The sequence below is a fragment of the Notolabrus celidotus genome, chromosome 4 (genome assembly GCF_009762535.1).
Source record: "Notolabrus celidotus isolate fNotCel1 chromosome 4, fNotCel1.pri, whole genome shotgun sequence".
Lineage (NCBI taxonomy): Eukaryota > Metazoa > Chordata > Actinopteri > Labriformes > Labridae > Notolabrus > Notolabrus celidotus.
In genome coordinates this window covers 20,264,359-20,290,486 of record NC_048275.1, presented here as the reverse complement: position 1 = coordinate 20,290,486, position 26,128 = coordinate 20,264,359, and the positions used below count along the sequence as shown (strand labels likewise).

The window sequence follows — 26,128 nt, the reverse complement described above, 5'->3', positions numbered from 1 at the left end:
ATTGTCAGGAAAATAAAGAGGGTCAGACATTACACAAAGCAGTGATGACTGTACTGAATGACAACATGCCCACATAACTGTAGTGACATTTTTTTTTTTTACTCTATTCTGTGCCTTCTTTAAAACCATAGATATGGCACTAGCAAAGCCCTTAGGATGATTCATAGCTGCAATATAACTGCTCATACTGGGCTCTACTTTCGTTCCAGCTGTGTAGGCGTCAGTTTCATCCACACTGTAAATAACTGAACATCAAATACACTTTCAGCTCTCTGAATGTGTGCACAGGGAAACACTAGTCAGAAGAAAATTAGAAGTTTGTACAATATTTCATTCAGAGATGAACTTCCTTTAGGTTTTGAGACATTATAATGACTCCAACAGTCTATAATTGTTTGATCGCGTTAAGTACAGCGGTGTAAATGCATGAATTTCGTACCAATTGAAGTTCAAATTGGCATCCTAATTCAATTTGACGAAACATAAAGTGACGAACATGGCTGAACACACATCTTTTTTTTTTTACTATTTATTTTAAAGTAAACTCAACCTAACCTACTGTTACATACAGAAGTACTCGGTGCATAAATATACAGTATTCTCAAGAGGTCAAAAAATACATGTCCTGGACTCAGCTGAATCCTTTCAATACTGTAGCCTCCAAGCAGATGGGTGTGATCGCAAAGATGCTTGGAACTGTTGGTGACAGGACAATGGATTTAAGTTCAGTATAGTTAAATATTCCTACAATGTCATTGAGTTGTGTTGAATAAATTGAATGTTCTGTTATTGCTGTTATAGTCTGGCTTGCAGTTGCAAAAATTAGACATTTCTTTGTGTAGGGTTTAAAGCATGCCTGATTTTGCATGCACTGGCACTCATATGTCAGTAGAGGACAACAATGAATATATAGTGAGTATTTTTTGTGGGAATAAAGGTGCCTATGATCCAGAGCATTATTCTGATTATGCCTTAGTTTCAAGCTGAAATAATGTATCATAACTTTATTGAACTAAAACATAAAGTTCCTGCTGCAGAAGACCCAGTGGGCAAAAGAATGAGTGTAAAACATTGTAACTGAGTAGTTATTTTAATGTGTGGTCACTGCTTTTGTTCCTTTGACTTTTATTCTTTGGACATTATAAACGTTGTGCCAGTGAAGGCTGGTGAGAGGCAGGGGGAGACAGAGGAGCAAGAAACAGAGAGAGCCAGGACAGAAACCCCACCCACGTTTTAGAAGAGGAGGAGCTCGTATTATAGTGAGCAAAAAGAAAAAGCTCCTGTATTGTAGAAGACAGACAGAGGGAGAGAGAGGGAGGAAATCCACACAGTGCAGACAAAAGCGTTGTTTCTGGCTGGACTTTGTTTACCTTCTCTGCTGCCGTTCCCACTCGGACGAGACGGATTATTAAACCTTTCCTACCGACGGGACTTTTGCGACATAGCTTGGATTTCTTTTCTTTGTGTTTAATTTTTACTTTATGAAGTTTGTGCTTTTCTAACTTTGGACCTGTGGATTTATTAGGAATTCCGTTGATATTATCAGACAATTTCAGTTCGCAGCCAGCTTGTTATCGTGTAATTTCCAGAGGCAGCGGTGATGTTCCTTCACTGACATGCACCATCCGTCCAGGTGAGTTGTTTTGTTCCTTACAGTGACTTTACAAAACCTTAGTTTCCCTCTGTGCCCACCGGCATGTCGCTTGTCACGCCGCGTTCTACGGCACTTACACCACATTTTGTGTTTCTGAAATACTACAAACCGACTTAAAATTGCTTTTGCATTGTTTCCCTCGTATTGTGAAATGTCATTTAATCCTTCTGATGGACGATCATGCGTAAAAGTGACATATAAAGCATTTAATTGCATGTAATGCGCTTTATTTGTACCTAATTAAGCGGTAACACTGCAGACATTGCATAAAACCAACTTTTCCTTATCTACGAAGTTTCATCTGGTATTTGGAGCACGTCCGTGTGTTTTGCTGCGATCCTTTAACGTGCCGGTATGTGTAGCAATGCCGCGCGCCCTGCTTAAGGTGGTTTTAAAATCCATTAGATGAGAGTGTGTGCAGAGCGTGTGCAGATTTTCATGCAGACATTAAAAACGACGTCTTTTTCAATGAAGCAGAAACTGGGTGTGTGAAATGTTTCCTCTCTAAAAGTCTAAAAGAGGAGCAAATTTTGTTTTGGATGAGACACTGTCTGCTTTGTTATGATCGAGGTCGTAGAGTTCAGCAGCCTCATAATTTACCACTACATGTCAGGTAGCGAGACCACGAGTGGTTCAAGACGCATTAGGACCAGTTCATTCGTAGTTTGTGTGGTACTAACGCTTTTGATAAAAAGCTATTGCCAGAATGTAATGTCTCATGCTGCCACTGTAGGAACAGTACACCTGTATGAATGTGTGTGCGTATCTGAGTTCGCTCGCAAACCTGAGGGAGGCGCACGTGTACTTTTCGGTTTAAAACCAAATTAGACTCCCAATTTTCAGTGGCACACCGTTAAACATTCAGCACTGTGAAACCTTTTCAAATGTCTTGTCTACAGTATTTTGCCATTGTGGGTTTCTCTCCTTTACGCTTGCTTTTCCCTCTGTGTTACGGCCACCGGTGCGTTTTGGTACCATGTCTTTCTACATGCAGCCCGACACGCTTCAAGTCTCTCCTCATAGCGCTTGGATGAGCAGCATACCCAAAAAGACAAGTTCATGTCTTCATGTGGCTGGAGGACAGACGTCACGTCCAGTTTCAGTGCGGTTTCTGTCGCTGTCTGCATGTGCGTAAAAATGCGTGAAATGCAACCGAATGAATATTGACATCAAAGGTGCGTAAAAGTGTTTGAAGCATTACAGGGACGACTGTGCTTAATAAAACCAGTCTGTTATTATTGGAGGTCGATTTGGCACAGAAGTAGGGCATTGACGCTGGGAATCTGTGCGTATTAGGAAGCTGTCGTTTAATCTGGGCAACAGGAAGTTTAGTGTGAGCATTGGCGACTGAAACTTAGAATGCCAAAGAATAAAGAATACGTTTATTCAGTGTTAATATATTTGTTTGAACAACATGACATTTTCAATCATGATAATTTCACTTCGAATGACCATGTTCTTCACCAGTTGTAAAATGTCACATAATATAAGTATGTCTTGGTAACTTAATCTAAAGACCAGACCAGATATATATAGCCTATATCCTGAACAGACATCCCGAACAACCGCATTTCTTTCAGGCTGTTTTCGTGTGACGCAGCTGAAGTTACTCCAGACGCTTCCTCCATGCATGAGTATTTTTCCTCCACAAGTCAAACAAAGATCTGCTGCAATCAGCAACTTCTGCCAAACAATGGAGGCGTTCTGGGGTCAGTTTGAGCAGGAAACTATGTCCAGGAACATATCCACTCTCATGAACTTATCAACAGTCACTTCATTACCCCAAACGCGTCCGTGGGTGTCGGCTGCATTAGAACGTGAATATGGTTACACATATTTGAAAAATAACCCTGGTGTGTACTTTGTTATTCGCACGTCCGCGTTCCTTAAAAAGTTGCTCTTTTGAGCGCCAGTCATAGCAATAGTCCTTAGAATACTCCGACTCAAGCCACTGAAATCCCGCAGTTTCTAGGTGGAAATAGGTGAATCCTACGAGTCTTAAGGAATCTGTGCGCTGGTGCACATCAGCTGCAGCTCCACACACAGCAGGCGTGAAGCTGTTGGGGAGAGGGATGAATACCAAGGCTGACGGTGCCGCTCTGCTCATCCAACAGACCACCAAACCGGTCCGATGGCTTGCCTACATTGACAGCTACGCAGGGGACAGGATATCCACCACAAACCTCCCGTTCAGACAGCGACGGCGACCGAAGTTTTTGTCGCACCGATTCCACGGGAGGAGGAGGAGAGCCGGACTCCCCGTCCTGTTGGAGGACCAGACCCGTCTCTCCTCTCGACAGCCTCGGTGTTTTTCAGAAGAGGTCTATCTTCCACCTCCCTCGTCGCGCCTCCAGTGGGTATTTTTCTTCTGACGGTGACTCGCTGCCGAGCTCCCCGCTCTCTCCAAGGCCACCGACGGCTGACAAAGCCACACAGACTCCGAGTCCCATCGCTCAGGTGATACAACACGCCCTGCAGTGCATGACAGAGGCGCATGGCGGAGGACCCGGGAGGCACCAGCAGTACGGTGAGCACTGGCACTTTGCATACCTAACCGATGACTAACCGCCCATACTGTGCACAGCAGGTGGCACATGCTGCAACCCCTCACATAAAAGGTCCTACTAAAAGTGGTGTGACATATACGCATGTGAACTGATAAGCATGCAATTGATTCAGCTGAATAAGTTGATATGATTCAGACATAACTTTTTTCAAAGGGAACACTTATACCATCTCTAAATGACTGTAGTTATGCTTGTGAGAATTCACCTGCCTTTGAATCGTTGGTGCATGTAAGATCTTTAAAAACCAGTGATGCTTCAAAAACGTGTTACTTACACTTAGTTGTAAGCATCAGTTTGAAGCAAATCTTCCCAAAGTTATTTTTGTCTTGCACTATCATTTGTAGGTAGTTCACAATCTGCATGCTGTAAAAGTGTTAGAAGGAGTCTACATGAATGCTTTATCCTGATAGTAGATTTCAAATGCAGTATTTGTGTGTGAAAGTTCTTGGCCTGACTCATCCTTTCTAATCTGCTCTGACCGTTTTCACTCAGAAATGTAGCTGCTGTTGCTTCTACTGTGTGGGTGTTCAGCAAAATATGAAACTAGATATGAGCTCGGCACAGCTCTGAAGCCACTTTTGTCACAGATTTGGTTTGAGTGAGTGGTGGTGTCGAAAGTTAATGATATTAGAAATATGAACAAACAGGTATTTTTTTTTCACTCCCTCTAGATCTTACTCATACGTGAAGAGCAAGTAGTCTCATAAAATACTCACACTTATTCATGAACTAATAACCACTACACTACACCTCCCTCCATCTGACAAATTCAGGCTGATACATGCAGATCCCAAAACATACAAATGCGACTCACCACAGCTTCCAAACCAATTTTACTCCATTGTGGTTTAACTCTTCTTCCTGGTGAGTAATATCCACTCTGAGTAAAACCCTCACAAATCCCACAGGATGCATTAAAACCAAATACACATGCCTAACCTCACAGGAAATCAATAATTTATTGATCCAACACCCGCCAAAACACATATTTCGTAGAATGCAAAAAAAATCTGTACAGGATGGACTTAGCTTTGTCATATGTCTTTGAATAAAACGGAGCAAAAACAAATGTCTGTCTTTACAGCAACAGTTACATAATACAATATTAAAACCAGTTATCATGAAATAATATGAATATGGCCATGTTTCTTCTTTTTTGGTTTGAAGATATTTGATGCCTTGGACTCAAACAAACATAATAGTCCTTTTGTGTGATATGCTGTATTTATAAAGCTTTCGGTTTTTCTATCTTTCGCTTTCCTCTCTTTGTGATTGAGTTTGATGAGGCGTATCTGCAGGCTTTGGTAGAGCTGCTGATGTTGGTTTGCTGCCTTAAACTCACAGTTTTCATGAAATCCTGCTGAGTCAGATTTACAGGAAGGAAGAAGGGTCTTGATTTCACGCTAAACCAACCACGCCCCGGTGTGTGTGTGTGTGTGTGTGTGTGTGAGAGTGTGAGTGTGTGAGAGAGAGAGTATGTTTGTGTATGTACCATCATACGAAAAAGAAATTATTCAGTAGCCAATCTGTGGACGGAAAAAGTACTCAACCATTTTTTTTTTACTTCCATACTGAGCAAGGGCGGAACCAGGGGTGGCCATCTCATTGGCCGTCCCAGTGACCACCCTGGCTTCCTAAACCATGATTGGCTAATGCCTTGCCAGAGGCCGCACTCAAGAGGCTGAAATGTTGTTGTGTATTGAGTTACCTTTAAGATCAAATGTTTTATACAAGAATATCATATTTTTTGGTGCACCGTGGACCTAGAAGTTTATTACAGAGGCCATAGTCCTTGTTGCATTTGGTTTGACTCCCAGCCTTTACCATTTGCTGCATGTCTTCCCCCACTCTCTACTCCCCACATTTCCTGTCTCTCTCCAGCTCTTCAATCCTAAAAATAAAGGCAAAAAGGCCCCCCTCCCACAATTTCTTTATATTAGAAGTTAAAGTAGATGTGATTTGTGAAGATAACCCTCCTAAGTTTGGGGTATGCCCACCCCTACAAAAGTTAGTGCTACAGTTTGACCACCCCAGTCAAAAAAGTCTGGCTCTGCCACTGATACTAAGTGGTTATCATGTCGATCTTCATGTTAACTTGTCCAAAAACACAATCACAATCTAAGCAATATCAAGTCAGGTCAATCATACTTCCAAAGCTTGAAATCCTTATTTTCCCAAGCTGATGTTTGTGTCTTCATCGCTGATAGCTTAATTTTAAATATTGTATAATTTGATGGTGATGTGTAAGTGCTACAGTTGAGGTTTAATATGTGAAACAGAATTACAGTTCTGCATCAGTGTTTTACTCTGTGTTATTATTAACATATGAAAACAGATGCTTCAGAATAAAGAATGATGGTAAACTAATATCATCAGTTGACTCGGGCCAACAACTTTCAAAGATATTCATACAGTCTGTGAATGTAACATGATGTGACTTGTCAATATTTGTGTGGTCACTCTCAGCCTTAACTGTAACATTTACAGATGCACAGTCAAACACTTTGGTACAGCCTACCTGAGGTGTCTACAGTGATTGATTCATACTTTGTTGCTTTGCTAACATCCTAAATAAACCAAAATCTACAATAGTGACATCAATAATAACGAGAACTGACATCTTATCTCCTGTAGAACAAACTTCAACACAATGTTAAGCCCTAAAGCGTTAACAACAAATTGAGCGAAGCGTTAGTCCACAGTAAACCAGCTGCTCTTAATGCCAGCCCCTATCAGCTGATTACATCTATGCAGCCAATTGGCAAATAGCAAAATGGGCGTTCCATTTGAACTCATTTATCCTGCCTACTTTTGCTACTTCCCCTGCAAACCACTTTGTAATCCACCTCCATCCCAGCACCTCCTTTTATGCTGTCTCAGATTTTACCAGTGTCATATATATTGTCACTTATGCCCACTCTGTTCTGTACCCTGGGGGTCTTCTCTGCTGCTGCTCTCCCTGCCTTGGCCTTTCATACATGCACATGCATGAAAAAAAGGGGAGGGGGGGGGGGAGGGTTCTCTCCCCATCTCAGGCTTTGGCATTCCATGTAGGCAGTGGAAGATCAGGGAACTCCCAGAACAGAGCCGCACAATGATTCCAGAGCTGTCTTCAGCCTTCTTCATGAGTCCCAGGAGGCAGGATATGACATCAAAAGTCAATGCAGAAGACCTGACAGTTTTTCATTTATATCAATGCTACGTGTGAACAGACAAATGTGCCGACTCCTTGTCTTCAACCTCAGATGTTTTTATTATCCTGTTACATCTTGCTCTCCTGGGTTTCCACTTGTGCATTTTCCAGAAATGTTTCTGTTGTGTTTTTACATTAGCTCACCCTGACTTGTTTTCCACATCTTTTTAGGGACTGGTAGGAAAGAGTCCAGGTTAAGTTTTCGGAAGTTTTGTGCATACTGTACATAAATACAGCTTTTGTCACCGTAACTCTCCACGAACGGAAACCTAAAAAAAAAAAAAAACCTTCAACAACATAACAGTTTTCCACTCAGCAAACATAACTTCTTCTATTTTATGCTTCCCTTTTCACTTTCAGAAGTGGCACCAAAGTAAACTGGAAACTGACAATTGGGTGGATGTTTGGGTGTGTAATGCTAGCAGCTAATGTAGCCTTGAGCTGCTAGCATAAAGCTTGAGATGAGAAGCAACTACAGAAAGCTAACAGGCTCTGTTTTTCTTATTTGCTTTAAGGCAGAAGCCCTTAAATGTGTTGTAACTGAAACTCCTGAACATACTGTCTCTTCTACAGCTGATAAAAATAAGGCACTTTTTTTTGGATTGAAACAATGTTTAACTCTAAAAATAAAATTCTGTCCTCACTTAGGGCTGCCTGCAGTGCTGATGTATGATGCTGTCGCCTCAAGTTGTCTATCCTGTTGCTCGGTAACAGACAAACTGAGGCACAAGTTATTTTGAGCAAACAACCAACAAAGTCCGTTCACATTTTTGTTGAAGAAGGTTATAAATAAATGCACCATTTAATGATAAGTTCTTTCATGCTCAATACATTTAAATCACTTGTTTTTCCTCTGATTCTCCAAATTGGGTGGTACCTTCATGTTCAAATTCAGAAATAGACATTACATGATTTAGACTTTGAGATACTCCAAATTGAACAAACATTGTATATTTTTTAGTCCGTCTTTAGGATACTGGTGATTTGTAGTAAACAAGTATAGTAGTTGTAGTAGTAAACAGTCTTCAGAGGCTAAAATAAAACTTCCTGTGTGTATTGTAACCTTTGTATATTTTACTCTACATTTTATAATACCAGTGATTAGCTTCACTGATTGGTTTGTGTCTTGAATTGTTTCTCACTGTGGCCAGACAGACAAGATGCCAGTCAAAACACACCAGCGTGTGTGTGTGTGTCATTCATTAAGTACGCCAATCAAAAGGGCCTCAGTGTGTGTGTGCATATGTGTATGTGTGTGTGTTTGTGTCTAGCAGTCAAAATAGGCCTGCAGGTCTTTTGTAATATGCAGACAGAGATCCTTCGCCTCTCATTCAGTGTACTACATCCATCAGATAGAACAGATAAGAGATAAACACACACAGACGTACAAAACATCACTCATTGTCCTCTACCCAAAGAAACGTCTCGGTTATCGAGACTCCTGGCATGATGGTGTGTTCTGGAGTGAGATAAAGCGCCGTAGCTTAAGGAGGATCCGTTTATCATCTTGTTGTTGTCGTTCACTGACAGCATGATTACAGCTGTTTTATCAAATCACTTCCTCCTCCTGCAGCAGGGAGATCACACCTTCAGTCAGGTTGTTTCAGTCGCAGCCAGAGTGAAACTGCAGACTTTGATGCAGTTTTGTCTGTGTTTTATTTGTATTGGCTTAAAGCTTGGGCAGGATATTTGGAATACACAGCATGAGTGAGTTAGATTTTGAAATTATACCACCGAAAAAAAAGCCCACCCCATGCTACAGACTGGTGTGATCATTGTGTGCATATAGAAGCTTTATAAAAGTATGTTCTTTTCCACTCATTTGCTGATACTGCAACAATTACACAGCATTGATATTGAGGCAAAAACACTGTCTGCCTCACTGGCCATATTTAATGTCTTGTAAACATTACATGGTGACTGCCAGTGTCCTTTTTACATTATATCTTGCCACCTGAGAGAACCTCCTCCTCTCTGGCATGTGTGACCAAGTAACTTTTTAAAATTTCAAGGGAAGCCTGTTGTTAAGTTTTCTTGAAATTTTAGGGAGTGCATACAGTTACACAATGACAGCCCCAAGGCTGGTTGTAAAGAAAGATTGTGCATGAGGTTTTTGAATAACAAACTTTGTACAGAAGATAAGTTACAGTTATTTATTCTGTATTCAAAGAAAATACAAGGCTATCTTTGTCCTAGAATTTGTGTTTCCTGTAATCTGTTTTCAAGGAAAATAAATTCATATAAAATGTAACTGAAGATGTGATTCTGAAGCAATTTCCCTGACATTTTCTGGGTTATTTTAGGGACATTCAGGCCACTATTCCTGAATGAACAGCCCTAAGAATTTCTGAAAAGTAGGAACAAAAAAAAACATTGGTTCCAGGCCAGCAAAAACCTATTGGAGAGTCTGTCTATAGTCAGAAAGACATAATTTGTCTATTTGCATTCACAATTAAACTCAACTCAGTGAGAAACTTTTCAGGAGAGCTGTGCATGTGTGAAAATTGTATTGTTTTGTTGTTCCCACAAAGAAATCCTCTTTAAAAAGTCCTGTTATATTACAGGAATATATGTCCTCATGGTTCTTTTGTTCTCAGAAAGAAGCTCAAACTGTAATAGTATGAAGCTATTGTTACTTTACTTCAAAGCAGCCTGACAATCCAAAGATAACCTTACTTATGAAGATATAGACACAAAGGAATACCTGCTTTTTGTTGGCTTTTTCCATTGAAATACACAGCATCCTCACATTAATGCCCAAGTGTTTAATCCAAGACAAAAAAAGAGTACAAAAGCAAAAGAGGCATGACGGGTGTTACAGTGTCAGCATACAGTGTGGTGCATATAGTGACATTACAATCGGCTTTCATATCGTATGCGTAACATGAGTTCTTGTGGATGTTGTGGTAAAAATTTAAAGGAGCGGTTGGAAAGCAGCCTTGTTGCTATGTTGCTTGAATATTGGAGGATGTGAGAAATAATATGTCTAGGTTTCAGAACATGCATGAGTCATAAGAGGAGACGGGTGAGAGGGTCAGAGTGTTTCATAGTCATATAGTAGATCAGATTGAAAATATAACAGACTAACCATGGAAAAAAAACGCAAAGATACGCTCACTCACGTACTCATCCAGACAGCTGGTTGAGCTGTGTTTATCTTCATTCTTAAAATGTTCCTTTTTCTACTCACTTTCAAAAACTATGAATTACTTTAAGTTTCTCACATTTCAGCGTGGTGAGAATGCATTATTAAAATGTAAAATTTCCCTGAAAACTAAAAATAAGCTGCTTTTGTCTGTTGTTTTTGTTTTGTCTGTTTTGTTGTTTTATTTCTTCAAAATGAAACTGCTGGTAGGACTTAGCACGTAATCATACATGCACTTTTGTGTTCCTAATCATGTGATGTTTAGTATCAGCAAGAAAACTGGACATAGACATCACATCATGTGAGGTTCTTGAAAAACTTAATGTGAAGGTTCTTATTACGCTGTTTTTATACATTATTAGATTAAAAGCAAAGTAATGATTGACAGGTTTCTTCTAACTTACCTGGGCTATATGATAAATGTTGGGGTTGTGGCCACAGTCCGAACTGCAGATCTATTGATGCCGATAATTGCATTTGTGAAAACGGAAAGGTTAGGGTTAGGGTTAGGATTTAATTGTTCCGGATCCTTGAAATGAAGGGATTCCAGCCTCTGGTTTAGCACTTGGAACCCAGGTACAGTTCACCATAAAGTCAGAAAAGCCTGAAGTTGCAAAAACATGATTCTATCCTCACATTAAGGGATAGAGATTGTTAAATCAACACCAGGATCGGATCGGCTAGTATCGGTATTGGCAGGTACCAAAGCCCAGGTATCGATATCGGGTCCTAGAAAGTAGGATCGGTGCATCCCTATTAGCAGCTATTGCAGGTGTTATTGTGTTCCTCAGTCCATTGGAGATCATCTGCAGTCATTTGTCTTCTATTGTGTCTTTGGCCATAAAGAAAATGACTCGCAACCCAGACAGAGACAGAGAAGACGGTAAACTCTTTCCACCTACAGTGATTTCTCTGACAGACTACCTCATGCAGGGGGATGGACGTTGATTGGGATTTTTCCTGGGATGCCACCAAGTTATTTATATCAAGGAACTCTGCAAATTGAAGGGCCCCCATCTTTTGGCCATTGGCTCAATCATCATCTTTAATTCAGTTTGACATAAGATAGTGCTTAAACTACATTCTCTGAATATATATGATTTTCTAACTTTAAACCCCCACACATAAAGCTGCAGACTCCAGTCCACCACATTTTGTGTTTCACTTGTCTTAGTGGAGGGGCTTTAAGCCTTTAATCATTACAAAACTGTGCCATATTAGTAAAGTCTGTTTTTCCTCTGTCTTCCAGGACACTCTCCCAACCCCTCTAGCCCGCGGCAACGAAACGCAGCAGGGGACATGCAGGCAGAGGCAATTGGACAAGAGCTCCGAAGGATTGGAGCGACTATAATAGGCTGCTGTTAAGGGTCAGTGATCACAGACACTGATTTAGTGTCTCTCTCTCTGTGTGTGTCTCTCTCTCTCTGTGTGGTGTGTGTGTGTGTGTGTTTTGGGGTAATTCCAAAGTCTTAACCTTCCTTCTGCAAGCATTTCCAAAAGTCAGGTCCTGTCTAGATAAGACTCTCTGACTGTGTAAAATCACTCTGTGTTGAGCCATTAATGTCCCTGTCTGATTTACTGATATACTTGTATGCCACAATCAATTAGTCAATGTTGCTCAATGAACCATGATCTGCTGAGGAGAAATGTAAACAAAAGGGGCAAAGAATAAGAAACCAGAGGGGGGGGGGGGGGGGTGCTGGCAGCCTGAGACCAGCTGGTTATTTGTGCTGCACTCTGGGTGAGAAAACCCAAAATGACTTTTGATCAGAAAATAACCCTGCAAAAAGCCTGAGGGAACATAAAATCCAGATGCCACAGTAACCAGTGCATTGAAAAAGCAAAACCTCAAAACAAAAAGACAAAAACAGCAGTATAAAAAGAATAATAATACAAGAGGCGTTATTCTTCTCTGCAAGGCTGTATGCTGCTTTCCAGGAGTGGGAGAGAAACAAAAAACAAAACCAAGTGGTACAGCTCTGAGGTTTAATTGTGGTGAAGGCAAAAGAAGCTCACTGTTATTAAAGTGAAACAAATTCACCAGTCGTCAGATGCACTGATTTAGCTGATTATGAAGACTTGCGTCATTATGCATGTAGAGTTGTTCCTTTTACTGCTGCAGCTCTAGTTCGAAAGCTGACTAAGTTATCAGCTTGTCAGTATTAGATGTTATTGTATGTGTACTGTGTTGTTGTCTATGGTGTTTTCAATGAAAGTAAGCGGAAAATCGTGTTTAATTAGATTAAGAGTCTCGGCTTTCAGGAATAAAGAAATCAAGAATCAGTAAAGCTGCAGTCAGGAGTTTTATATTAACCGTTGAAGCACTACTGAGAATTGTTTTAAATAGTGATCAATCTCGTTATAGAGGATGACAGTTGCAGTATCTCACTGATGCCTTTCACGCTGATAATCCATTATTGCAAGAACTGTACATTTTAAAACAGTTCAGCTTAGTTAGCTGTAAAGTTGCATAGCTGTGATAAGAGTTGATTTCCTCATGGCTTCTATATCCCTGGCAACATTTCTGCACGTTGCATCATCAGTGTTCATTAACTCCCCTATCAACGAGCTGACTGGAGCTTTGGGAAGCCAGAGAGGAAGAGGGTAAAAACATCAGCGCTCACTTTAATCTCATCACAGAAACGGAATTTTGAATAAAGTGGAGAACGGGCTTGACAGCACGTTTTTATCCTGATGAGGAGCTTAAAATGCTCCCATGGTGTCAAGAGCTCAACAGGTGATGAAGCTGTAACTCTCCAGGCGAGCCGGCAGATTCGTCTTTTCTCTCTGTGTTTAACCGTCTTTGGGTGGCAAATGAGCACCAAACAGCAAAAGAGTTAACCCGCTCTGTCATCTTGCTTCTGAATTTTCCACCCTAATGTGCACACATACCTTAAACAAGAAGCCCTGAAAAGCCTAAAGGGATGTGATTTGAGTTCACTTGTGGCTCCAGAAGTCATCACATCCCTCTCAGACCATCATTAACTCAGCTTGGGTTACTCATCCATCGCTCAAGTTTTAGTTTAGTTTTGATGTACTTCAATGAGTGAAAATCCCAGGCCGTCATGAGTTACATGTCAGGATTCATGTGAAACAAAGCAGGGTTAGTGTTCACAGCTATGACTAAAGCGCAGAGGAAGAGAAACAGAGGAAAGGTTGGAGAAATATGTGATAACTGATGAGTCAAGGTTGTGATTCAACACATAGTCACGGTACCAGAATGACAGAAAGAGAAGAAAAGTATGTGTCTTTGTGTCTTTTCCGTGAACTCGATGACAGATTTATACAGTTATAAACTGTGCATTGTGTTCCATGTTGTTGTAGGCTTGTTCCTGTTCTCTTGCTAGGTGTTCGTATTGCTTTGGGTAAGTACACATACATGATTGCACACGACTTCATAACTTCAGAAGTATGTTACTCGGGATTTTAACAATACATTATACCATCAAGATACGATTTTTGTTGCTTTAACAAAACCCAGCGCTCTTTGTGGCAGTTTGTCCTGCTAAAAATGCATAGATAACTGAATGAATTAATTACGGAATCATTTTTGTGGAAATAATCTCAATAAATCATGGAAAGAAAAAAAAAGCACACTGCCTCAGAGATGTGGGGTGGAATTCCCCTCAGTGGCAGAACACACCTGTGTTCACTGGTGGGAAGCTGGTGAGAGATCTTGTTATTGTCAGTCCACTGGGCTGTCTTATTGGTGATTTAAAGTGTCTGCATAGACAGGTTTGGATCTTGGAAGGGCAACATGAGACTGTTTCACTTCCTTGCTTCAAGGTAAAATAAGTGGATAGCTAGTTTGTCTGTTTGGTCCCTTAGCTAGCAAGAATGTGAAAGAATCACAGTGAAGGAGATGGATCGGTCTGGAAGTTAGGAGATCTAAAGGGAACTTGAGGAAGCTACTGAGCAAAAGAAAATTTCAAGAAGTTCTCAACAATCCAATAGATTTACCACAACCTTCAAACAGGCTTAACAGGATAAGTGAGTCATCCCAAATTGTATCATATACTTCAGTCCAGCTTGGACAGGGAAGAATTTTTCAAAGCTGTAAACCAGGGTTGTCTGGTTTAAATAAATGACTTTAAAACATTGACTGGTCCTGACCTGTTTGATCAAAGAGTTTTTTTTTTTTACTACATACAGTTCATATTTCAAACACATCTCAGAGGTAAAATTCAAAGTGATTCAAAGGGAAAAACAAAAAAATGTTAACATTGCCATTGGATTTGGTAGATTTGGTCCCCAGAGGATTAATCAGATGACTTGGTAATCCCCAGGCTTTTCTACTGGTATCACCAAGTCACTGTTTTTTTTTTTTTACCATGCCAGGTGATTTAAGTAATGCCCTGACTTTTCCTCTGGTGATATACCTTTAGGTTGAAATTGTGATTCTGGGTGACCTTTCTCTATAATTATTTGACAGATTACCGTACAATCTTGTATAGATGTTCATGACCCCTTACCATGAAGTGTAATAGCTAGATAGCCATTGACCCTGAACTTAAGGGACTGTGTCCACTAACATCATTCTTTGTGCTTGCAGCACCTATTTTCTATTCAAACTATATACAGTTAATTTTAGAACCAAATGAATGCTCACTAAGAGAAGTGGCCAGAAACAACTTTCATAACCTTGCAACAGTAAGCACCGGTGAGAGGAGCCCTGAAATTGCGGTTGTGGGTGCTGTCAGTGGACACAGTCCCTCACTGTAGTACACCAACGTGTCAGAAAATAACTATCAAACGTTTGTATTGTTACCAAGAACCTGCAAAATAATGACACTACCATTCATTCATTCATCACATTTAGATTAACTAACTTTTTTGCTTGATAAGGAATCCTTGGAAAAGTAATGTGGCCAAACAAAAAGGCATATAAACTATTGGGGTGAGGTTGTAGCACAGTCTGACATTCCCACATTATTACCACTCTATCAGTTCATGACTGTTGAACACTTCTCAACAAGCATGTTGCCAGCCAGAGGAGCTGTATTCAGTTTCATTACCCAAAGGCGTCAGCCAAAAAGGCAGAGCTGCATCAATCCAGGCTGTAGAGGCCCAATACGTGATTCACATATTCTAAGAATACAAACACACAGGTGCTTCCTCTCGGGTCAGTTCATATTATTCCAGAGAAAATAAGAAAGCAATTTGTAAAAGTATATAATTTATACAAAACCATACTGAGGTGTGAGTGTTTGTCTAAAAATGTGCACACAAGTGTATAATAACCAATAAAATGATACTTATTTGTTTTGTCGTAGTATTCCGCCCTCTTGTTGGCTCTTTCCCTTTGTTCTCATTTAATCCAGCCTCTCTCGCCCCCTCATTCTCCCTCAGTTAAACATTTACACAATGTGTGCGTGATTATGTGGTTGTTGTTTCAAAAGTCTGTAACATACAAAGCATGCTGGCTGTGTGTGTGTGTGTGTGTGTGTGTGTGTGTGTGTGTGTGTGTGTGTGTGTGTGTGTGTGTGTGTGTGTGTGTGTGTGTGTGTGTGTACGTGTGTGTACGTGTGTGTATGTGTATGATTGTGTATATGTGTGTGTGTTAAGTGACAGTCCAGTGTCCGTGACAGTGTGGATTCATACGGCTCAGCCCTGTGGTTAGAGTACTCTCAGGGAGCAAAAGCACAAGGTCTAATTATCCTGCCAAAACACACAAACACACACACACTCAAACACTTAAAGACAGTCAAACACACATTTTTAACACACACCAGACTGTCATCTTCCAGTAGGAGGTAAAGCCCTTTGTCCTGCAGACTTAAATAACTCTGAGAAACTCTGTGGAGCAGTCTGGTGTCACAGGCTGGCTGCTTGTGTTTTTGTTTGTGTGTGTTGTAGTGTGTGTGAATGATGTAGAGCAAAATCAAAAATTGCTTGAATATATTGGTAGTATAGTAACAAGTGGACGACAAATGAGTGTTGAAGATAGCGATGGAGATGACACATACAGCAACTAAACCTGTGCAGCGTCTGTGCAGATGTGTGTTTGCATGTCTTCAAGGTTTATAATACACCCTGTAACAAGCTACCTATACTTCTTACTTTCCTTAACAGCTTTCAAAAGTTTAAAAACTGTTCTTCATAATTGGGCTTCAGAGAAGAGAGAGTGAAAGAGTGAGAAGGTATAAAAAAAAAAAAGAAGAAAACAAAGCCTGAGTCAGGTTGCATGTGTGCTTGTGTGTGCCAGTTTGGTGTGCACTTGTAAGTGTAGCCTTGTTTTGAGAGCTATTTTGAGAGCTAGCATAGTAAGTTGTGGTGACCAAACAAAATCACATGAGCTTCTTGGAATGGACTGACTCAAGTTTTCCACTGTAAAGAAAAAAAGAGACAACAAAAACAGCAATATGAGAGTTGTTCAAAGCTTTGCTTCAAAAGGTATCTGTTACCCAATGTTCAAAGGCTGAAAAGTCGAGTCATGTCACCTTGCGTAGCCCCTTATTTGTCTGACTCTGCTTTTTTTCTCCAGATTTTCTCACTTTTGAATAAGTTGAATACTGAGAAGTCACACTGGATTGCCGTGAGCACTGGTATGCTCATCTGACAGACATACTAAAATGAAATGTTATGGTCTAAGAAACATGAGCACACAATGCAGCTGTACCTCATTGGCAGCATTATCATTCCAAATAGATCTGCAGACATTGGGCACAAGTTTGTAACATCTTGTTAGACTGGTCGGCTGGATGAATGTATGAGTAGTTAATTCAGTGATGCAGTGATTTACTCTCTAGCTGGTGGATTTTCTGGTTGACTGGTTATCCAGTGAGTTGACTGGCTGACTGCCCGCGCTCATATTGCATCACACTAGCACTATTATGTGCAGGTGTTTGTAAAAATGCATTTGGAGTGCATAGCGGTGAGCATGCGTGTGTGCGTGTTCAAGTTAAACTGCTTGTTAGCAGCCTGTAGAGGGACAGAAGGAACTATTTATAGCAGCAGGGTTTTCATTCTCAGATGTTGGAACAAGTTTATTGAGGTAAGAGTTTTGAGTTAAAGGTATTGTACGATTACCCATGTGTGTCTATGTGCATGCGTCCTTTCTATAACCCTGAAATTTAAGGTTGAATCAAAACTGGTTTGGTGAAACTGGTTTTGACATTGTGTCAGAGTCTCAATCTGCAGTCTTTTAAGCTTTAAGTACATCTGCATCTGTTTACTCAGGAAATCTATCCTCTGTAGAGACTGAAAATATGACAAATCACCCCAGTAAAAGACCTGTGGCTGCATTCATCAAGCTCCCTAGTACAAAGAGTTTCTTCTTGTTATTAAGTTTGAAGAAAATTCCCAGAATAAGACCTTTTTCTAAGAATGTCCCTTTTGAAGTCAGGACTAGATCCTGATAAAGATACAACCCTTAAAATCTCCTAAGGTCAAAAACTATTGGGAGTAGTGAGGAGGACTTTTAAGTGGCTTAAGAGTTTATCAAGCAGAGGAGAAGATGTCGCAAAGATGGTGAGATAAAAGAAAAGTTCTCTAAACACTGAAGACAGATAGCTAATTAAACCCCACAGGTTGGATTGGTCATTGATCATGATTGTGGTAGATCTTATGAGAGATGTTCTCGCATCTCCCAGCAAACGCAACAACACAACAATGAAAGTGATCCCAATCTAACATCATTGGCAACTAATGTAACAGATTCACTAAAGCCCTGTTTCCACCAAGCGGTTCAGTTCGGTTCGTCTCGGTACGGCAGCATTTTGTGGCATTTCCATTGACTAAAATCGGGACCAGGGCCCCAAATTACTGAGCCCGTACAGTCTCACTTTTTCACACTAGCTTATCAATCCTAGACATTGTTTTTTTTTCTCCTATGTTTGTTAGATTGGTCATGTCTGAATTTTCCTTTCAATTAACTTGTGTGTGCCAATGTTTTGACCAACATTTATGAAACTCTTTTATATCATGATCGCAGTGCGTTGTTCAATAGCTGTGATCCGAGTGTTTCCAGGAGAGCTTCTCATATTGTAATTATAGTAGATGTTGATTAACTCCAAACACATACCATGGGTAATCATTAAACATGACTAAAACTGCTGACTATCCTCTTTACTGGTTATATTTCCAGGTGTCATCAATACGTCAACAGTTGAAGATGTTACAGTAATGCAAGCTTCAGTAAGCGTGCTTTACATCATGCGACTTGTAAATATGACACATGGCCCCTTCTCGCTATCTGCACTCTGCAGACCATACTGACAGTTAAATCATTAGTGCGGATCATGAGGTGAAGGAAAGAGCACAGAAACCCTGGCCAACTTCAAACCACAGACTCTGTCATTCAAAGCCGCTTTGTGGAGAGACACGTCTGTTAGGTGCAACATGATAACACACTGCTGCGAGCAAATTAACATTAATGACATTAATAGTAAGTTTTGGCAAGAGAAAGCATATGTATTCTCAAGGAAAAAAGAGGAGTGTAACTGTGGGAAAATAAGTCTCTGAGGACAAATTCTACTACTTTTAAGATCTGTTCATGAGTTGAAAATCAATTGCAACCCTCTGCACAAAACGAATAGGCACTTTGATGCCAATAGACCAACATCATATGCTGCCAAATGTAACAAGAGGCGGAAAATGTAGGGTTTGTGCAACTTCCAAAAAAAGAACGGGAAAAGAAAAAAATAAGTCTAAAGCCACATCATCGTCCCTATGAGACAATTATTGGGCACATGATAGTTTAAACTACAACATCATGCTAAGAGTACAATAATAATATCCTACCATACCAAATGGTATGATTCTCACCATGTTGACTAATTTAAGTTTGGCCTTTTATAGAAACACAAATTTTGACCGAATGACGCAGATGCTGTAGGTGATATGTCAAAAGCCCTTTTAATAATGCACGTCTGCAACAAAGCCACACAAAGTGGCTTATACCTCCTATTGATCCTGTAAGGCACAATATTACACAGTACACTTTTGGAGACATTCCAGTATGTCAGTGATGTTATCTCCTGGAGAATGTGGAAGCTAGGGGTTATGACAGTTAACTTTAATACATACTTTAATATTTTAGAGTACTTTTAGTTGATTAGATCAATAAGTAATGTGCTTCTGTTTCAGAAGGAAACAAAATATAATCAAAATGATAAGGGTGCCTTTGGCTGTTTCTTTGCCTTCCCCAAGTTGGTCTGAGTCTTTGCAGTTTTGAAATGCTTAGCTTAGACCAGTTACCAACATTTCTTGCATTGTATTTGAGTCTTTTTTCCGGTTTTAGTTTTTCTTTTTACCTTTTCTACATTCATGCATTTCTTCTTTATATGCCTATATTAAAATTTTCTATCATAATTGACTGAAAACCAGGCTTGTCAAACTGGTTCTGTACAGGAAGTCAATCAATCAGGATCAATTCTTGTCCACTTCGGTATTCTAGGAGCTCTGTGGTCATCTCTAACCTGTTGGTTTGAGTAAATCAGTGCCAGACGCAGAATTAGAAGCCGACTGATTCCTCTAAAAGGGTTAACTAGTCTTCCCCTCACCTGTTTCCTCCTCTGGCATTCGGGGTTTCTGTGGTTTTGGCTCACTTTTCAAATCAAACCACACAGCTTGATTCCTTTCTCACTCTTGCCTGTAAAGATCTGTTTTTTTTTTAGTGAACAGTCTTGCCCCAGGAAAAGAGGCTTGTTCTGTGCCAGTTGATGTCTGGTTGTCGTTATTCCCCCCTCATCCGGCTGCATCTAGCAGGCTTCTTGCCATCTTTCAGTGGAAAAACTACTTCCTACTCTTTTAATCGCTCACCTATTCTTGTAAAGCATGCAACGTTTCCTTTTTTTATTCTTCATCCATAACTGCAAAGTGTCTGATGATGGTGAGTTTTTTGTTGACTATTATTAGTTTGTTGGTGTAGCAAAGTTTCTGGACACCTTCTAAAATCACAAAGTGTGGAGATCCCAATCCACCACTCAATCTTTATACAGCATCAGGACCCCTGTTGTTTCTGGGACTGTTTCCTCTGGGAACAAGCTTCCTAGTGAGTTTCCACCCAGCGGACTTGTCGTTTCTCTTCTATTCAGCAGCAGCTCCTTATCAGCGAGAGGCTGCAGCTGCTGGGGCGATGGACTGATGCCAAGGCACAGGGCTTCTACTGCAGGGATAGAGAGCAAAAAGGAAACACCTGTTTCTGTCAACAGTGTGCCAAGTGCGACTGGTGAAAGGTGCTAAAATAGCAAATGACAGGAAAGACTGTTGATGTGGCAATGTCTTCACCACAGTAGAGCCTGTGGCATCATTCGTTAACATGATGTTCTTCTTGATAACGGTGTTATTTTCACTTGAAGAAATGCCTGAAGACTGGGCGGCAGTTTTCATTGAGACCGATTAGTTAGTAGATGTGGGGAATCCAGCCAGTGTCAGGATAACTGTTTTGAGCTGTCATTGGGACTCTATTGAGCTGCTTTTAATATTTAATAGCTTAAATTGAAGAAAGTAATGTAAATAATACTTGAACATCCATTTCCATGTCTTTCAAATTCTAATGCCCTTGAATGTATTTGATGAACTTCTTGGATCTTTTTTAAAGCTATAGTCCAGAGTTTTACCATCTTTACAAAAGTCTTTTTGAAGGTCGTTTTTAATTGAGTTTACATCTCATTCTAAAATGTCTTTTTTATTTTTGGACCTAAGAGGAGGTCTCGAAAGTCTCAACTTGAGTTAGGGCTTGAGTCCTTATATATTTATAGCTGCATTATGGGAAATGGAGGATCCAGGTGTTTTGACACTTGTCTCTTACACAGGAGTTGAGGTCAGGTGCGTTGCCTTCGGCTCCCCAATTTTTCTCCTCAATCCATCCTATGAAAATCTCTTCTGTTCAATGGTTGTGCAAACTAAATGAATGATTTATCCCTTTAATTCTACATTATTACCGGCAGCTATCTTAACATACATTTTTATGTTATCCAACCCCTATCATTAAAAAAATTCAAACATATAAACACATGTTCCAAATATGCATTCATTTACCACATGACGTGAGGAAATCACACCTGGAGACAGGGAGGGGAAGGAGAGTTATGGCAGGATGTAGAGATCTGTACTTACCTGCTTCCTGTGGATGTAAACATGAGGTGTGTGTGAGACAGAGACTGAGATCATCATCTTTGATTTTCATTCATCAAGAGACCTCAGGGTGTTTAATTGAACATTTGATGTATATTACATCCAACTCAGACATTTGTGTAGCGTGCAAATCTAATGGAACTGATACTAAGTAATTTGAACTTAAATAACATCATGCATTTGCAAACAGTTTGCCTTAAATGGTCAGCTTAATAGTTTCCATTCATTTACCAAAGAACTACTTTGGAGGTGAAATATCATCTTAGATAGTTTCCCCTTTTGCCAAACCTTTGTTTCCTTGATCATTGGAACCTGTATCAACATATAAACACAAAAATAAATTTTCCTTGTGCTACTAGGTCGAGCTCACAAGTTTATCGCTGTTTCTTCAAAACTCTTTATGTCTGATGAATACTGACTGCTAGTGTTCTTGGTCATTCGGTACAACAGCAGGCATGTAGCAATAAAGTAAGAAGCCATCTAAGAGGGTTTCAAATGAGTCAGCTGAAAGTCAGCGATGGCGTTTTCAACACAGTCACCCAGCTACAATTAGCTTGTTTTGCTGTCTTGCTACTTCCTATGAAATCTGATGGCAACATCTATCAATTTACCTTGAAACCAGTCATTTATTTGGAAGCAAGAAAAAGGAAGTTTGATTTGTCAGCATTTCTCTGAGATCAAGGACCCACTTCTCAGAATTTTGAAATGATATCTACAAACACCAATGTGCTATCCTGCAGTGGAATGCTTGATAGATAAATGTGCAGATTAGCAAATGGTCCATCAAATCTAAACAATACATGTATTTTACCATCTATCTTCATTAACATTAGCATCCTCATTGCTGAACTTTTACAAGTCAAACTTCTATTCTTTGGTTTTGCCTCAATCCAATCTTTTCCATTTAACTACCACTTTGGGGCCAGCATGCTGAACATTTGTGACTTACAGTATATTCATTATCATCTTCTACTCTCCATTCTTTTCCAGGGAATGGTGGGCCGACATGAACGGATTGAGATCCGTCCAAACCCCCAGCTGCACATGCATCCGGAGCCCACCATGCTGATCTGCGTGGGTCTCTTGATCCTTCTGATTGGGCGGATTATCTACCTACAAGGCCATACAAACAGCCCGGACCACTCTCAGGTGTAGCCTTTGGGAAACCCAGCAGACGTAGCATATTTCTTTAATAATGTATATGTATTATATCAAATCTTAAAACTTCTTTTTGCCTATGGGGAACCTTTTGTACCCCCAACTTCCTGACCTTTACAATTGAGGATGAAGACTTTGGATGATGTTTATATTCATTTCCTATGGAGACCATTGATTAACACCTTTAAAAGACTCTAAATTGCCTGGATTTTCACCTGTTTTTTCCATCACCTTCTCTGAGCCACGGCAATTCAACCAAAGAGCCGGGATTTTGCACTCCTTCCAGGACTTGTTAGTTAACCCTGGGGAATCTAAAAGTGCCTAAAGTTTCTTGTTTACTTTTTCATTCTCTTTTTAAGGTGTTTTGTTGTACAAAGATGATTAAGTAATTTGTGATCAACTCTGCCCAGGGTTGTTAAAATGAGAGGGTCCAGTCCAGCAAATTCCTAGTCTTGTTTAATATCAGGATCCAGCGTGCAAGCTGGACCAAGACATAAATTGATTGTTTTTTTTGTTTGTTTTTTGTTTTGTTTAATCAATTTTACCCAACAATGGTTCTAAAATTCTGTGCTATGTAATGTTTTGTTCCATGAATTTCATGTCTGCTTACATCTGCGTTGTAGGTTACAAGGTAATGCTGGGAACACCAATGTTCCCAGCCACACATTGGTCTACCTTACATAGATAGCCATCCATCCTGTTTTTATATCATAAATGTGTACACTAATCCTCATTGGGATAAGGCTGATATTCTAGGGAGAGATGAGGTGGTTTATAGAATATTGCTGTGGTCATCAGCAACAACAAACAGGAATATCATCTGTATGAAACGACAGGTACACCAGTCTCTGCTTGCGATAAAAGTAATGGAAAAGTAAATGGTTCAGTTGTAGGAGAAGAAAGATGGAGTCAGGATTGATCAGTCTATACAAAAGTAAAAGTACTAAACCTTCCCTGAAGAAATTCATCCTTAAAACATCCAAAAACTGCATTGTTTGAATAAATAATGAGGAATCCATTTGGTTTTGTGCCATATTAAAATACACTGATCAACTTGTATCTTACATTCTCTCTCCAGCTACCACATTATGTTTAATATATCATCAGGTAATCTGTAATCTGGATCATTTTCCTTTCAAAGGGTACTTGAAATTGATGCATAAGTCTTGCCACAAACACATGAGAAAACACTTCTTTTACTAGTCTTTTATTTGAAAGTGCTAAATTAAGGTTTGAACACTTATTTCACTTTACAATGTATTAACAGTGATAGCAAACACTCAACAGTAGGCCCTTAAAATGTGTAAACAACACCTGCCCAGATAGATTGTATACACTGTATTAATTTACCGTTGTGTTATTAAAAAGGACAGTTATACTTCAAAGAATCTCAAGTAATTGATACAAGCCTTTCCCCCTCTCTTGAAAAGCGTGTGTGTTTCTGCAAGCACTTGAGTCTGATTAAACAGTGAGAGCCAGTAACTCCTCCCTGATTACTGCAACTAACTTACATCTAAACTCCTTTCATCTCCAATGCAGTCTCTGTACTTGGATCCCTTAAATATGACAGCAGAAAAATGGCATTAGATGTATTCGTTCCCATCAGGTTGTTTGCCAAAACCAATTAGCACGCGTTTTAAAAATAAACTTTATTAACTTGTGGAAATGGACAAACAATCAGACATGAAACAAAAGACAAGGATGCAAGAATAGTTGTTAACAATAAGTGGAAAAAATGATTCCAATAACAGAGTCATTTAGTAAAACGTTCTGAATAAAATTAAATTATTGACTTGGACTTTTTTTTGTCAGCAACTAATAAAAGAGACTCAAAATAACTGTCTAAATCGATTTAGAGCTAAGAACCTGGGCCTTATGAAATTGAAATTTTGCTGATAAGATAAAGATTTTGCATGTCGATAATCTAACACATGAGCAGAGTACTTCACCTTTCAGCAAAGTTAAACATTTGATTTCATGTCAATATGCCACCCAATCATAGAACATGAACTCAGCCCTGTAAACCACTAAACAGTGTCATTTCCATTAGCTGCTTGTTAATTCATCTTCTATTCTTAGTTCTTACAAACGCATCTTGAATACCGTTACTATTCCAAACATTTTTTTTTTACAAATACTATGTCTTCCACTGTGCTTTCAAACTGGATTAACTTTAAGCAGTCAGACTGAATGTAGTTGGCAAATCATTGCTTTGTTGACAAGGTCATGTTATCCGTTTATTAGCATAAAGTATAAAACTCAGCCAAGGCTTTCTCGTGCTTGCCAGGTCATTAAACCCTCTGAGAGAGATATCTGGAAAACAACCAAACACTGAATCATGCAAAGTCAAATAGGGTTTTGTCACTGACTAGTTTGCTAACAATTGTGCATCAAACTGTGGTGATAAATGCTTCAGATTTATTACATTTGCTCATATTAATGAACTCTGATTTCATTAAAACATTAATTCTGTTGTCGGTGAAGGAACTACAAAAGTAGACTATTCTTTAATTATTATCCTATCTAATGAATACTGAAATAAAAAAGCCAGTTGAAGCTAATAAAAGAACTTCAAGTAACAGTTGAGAATCTTCAGAAAGTGTGAAAATTTCTTATGCAAAGAAATGATCTCTGTATGTTCTTAAGTTGCATCTTGTCCCTCTGAAAATGTGTCAGTCATTGACTTGTCTCCTGTTCACTGAGTATTCTTTTTTTCCCCCTCCGTTGCAACGTTGAGAGCTCTGTGACTGCTTGCTGATTTCTGATATTGTGCCATGTGAAACCTAAGACCTCATTTAGAAGTACTGTGTTACAGCTGGAGAGCATGGCAGGGTGGAAACTGAAAGATGAATTACTGTCTCCTGAAACTGATATGGAAACCTGTGTTGGTTCACAGCCTGTGTATGTAGGTGTTACAGTACAGACAGGGTTGTGTGACATTCAGGGCTTTACTGAATACTGCTGGAGCTGCTTTGGCCAATCATGATGCAGACCTTTTTTTCTATTCTAGGACTTAAGATAACCAAGTCTGAGATCTATAAGCAGGAAAATAAATATTGATGAACTTGCTTCTTTTTTTTTTTTTCATTGATGAAACATATAAGGTATAGTGGACCCAGCCACTATGGTGTCATGCTTTATTGCAAATGTTGTACAGAAATGCATCTGTTGAGAGTCAGAAACAAATAGATCTGATGATTTTGAATGACCCAGTATAACGTAGCATTGTGTCGTCCTTTTTTGTGTATACCTTAACTATACACTGAAAATATTGTAATTAGGCTGTTTTGATTTCTTAAAATTCCTTTGTAAATAAAGTTTTATACATTGAA

The 26,128-nt window shown here is 39.6% G+C and overlaps 1 protein-coding gene across 1 annotated transcript; it reads left to right on the top strand.

The window, feature by feature from the left end:
* Positions 1 to 1,198: 1,198 nt before the first annotated feature.
* On the top strand, positions 1,199 to 26,128 carry LOC117812096. The gene is given in 5 exon segments (XM_034682700.1): positions 1,199 to 1,633; positions 3,769 to 4,181; positions 11,809 to 11,898; positions 11,901 to 11,926; positions 22,629 to 26,128. Coding segments are annotated over 5 exon segments (711 nt in total). The 5' UTR covers positions 1,199 to 1,616; the 3' UTR covers positions 22,794 to 26,128.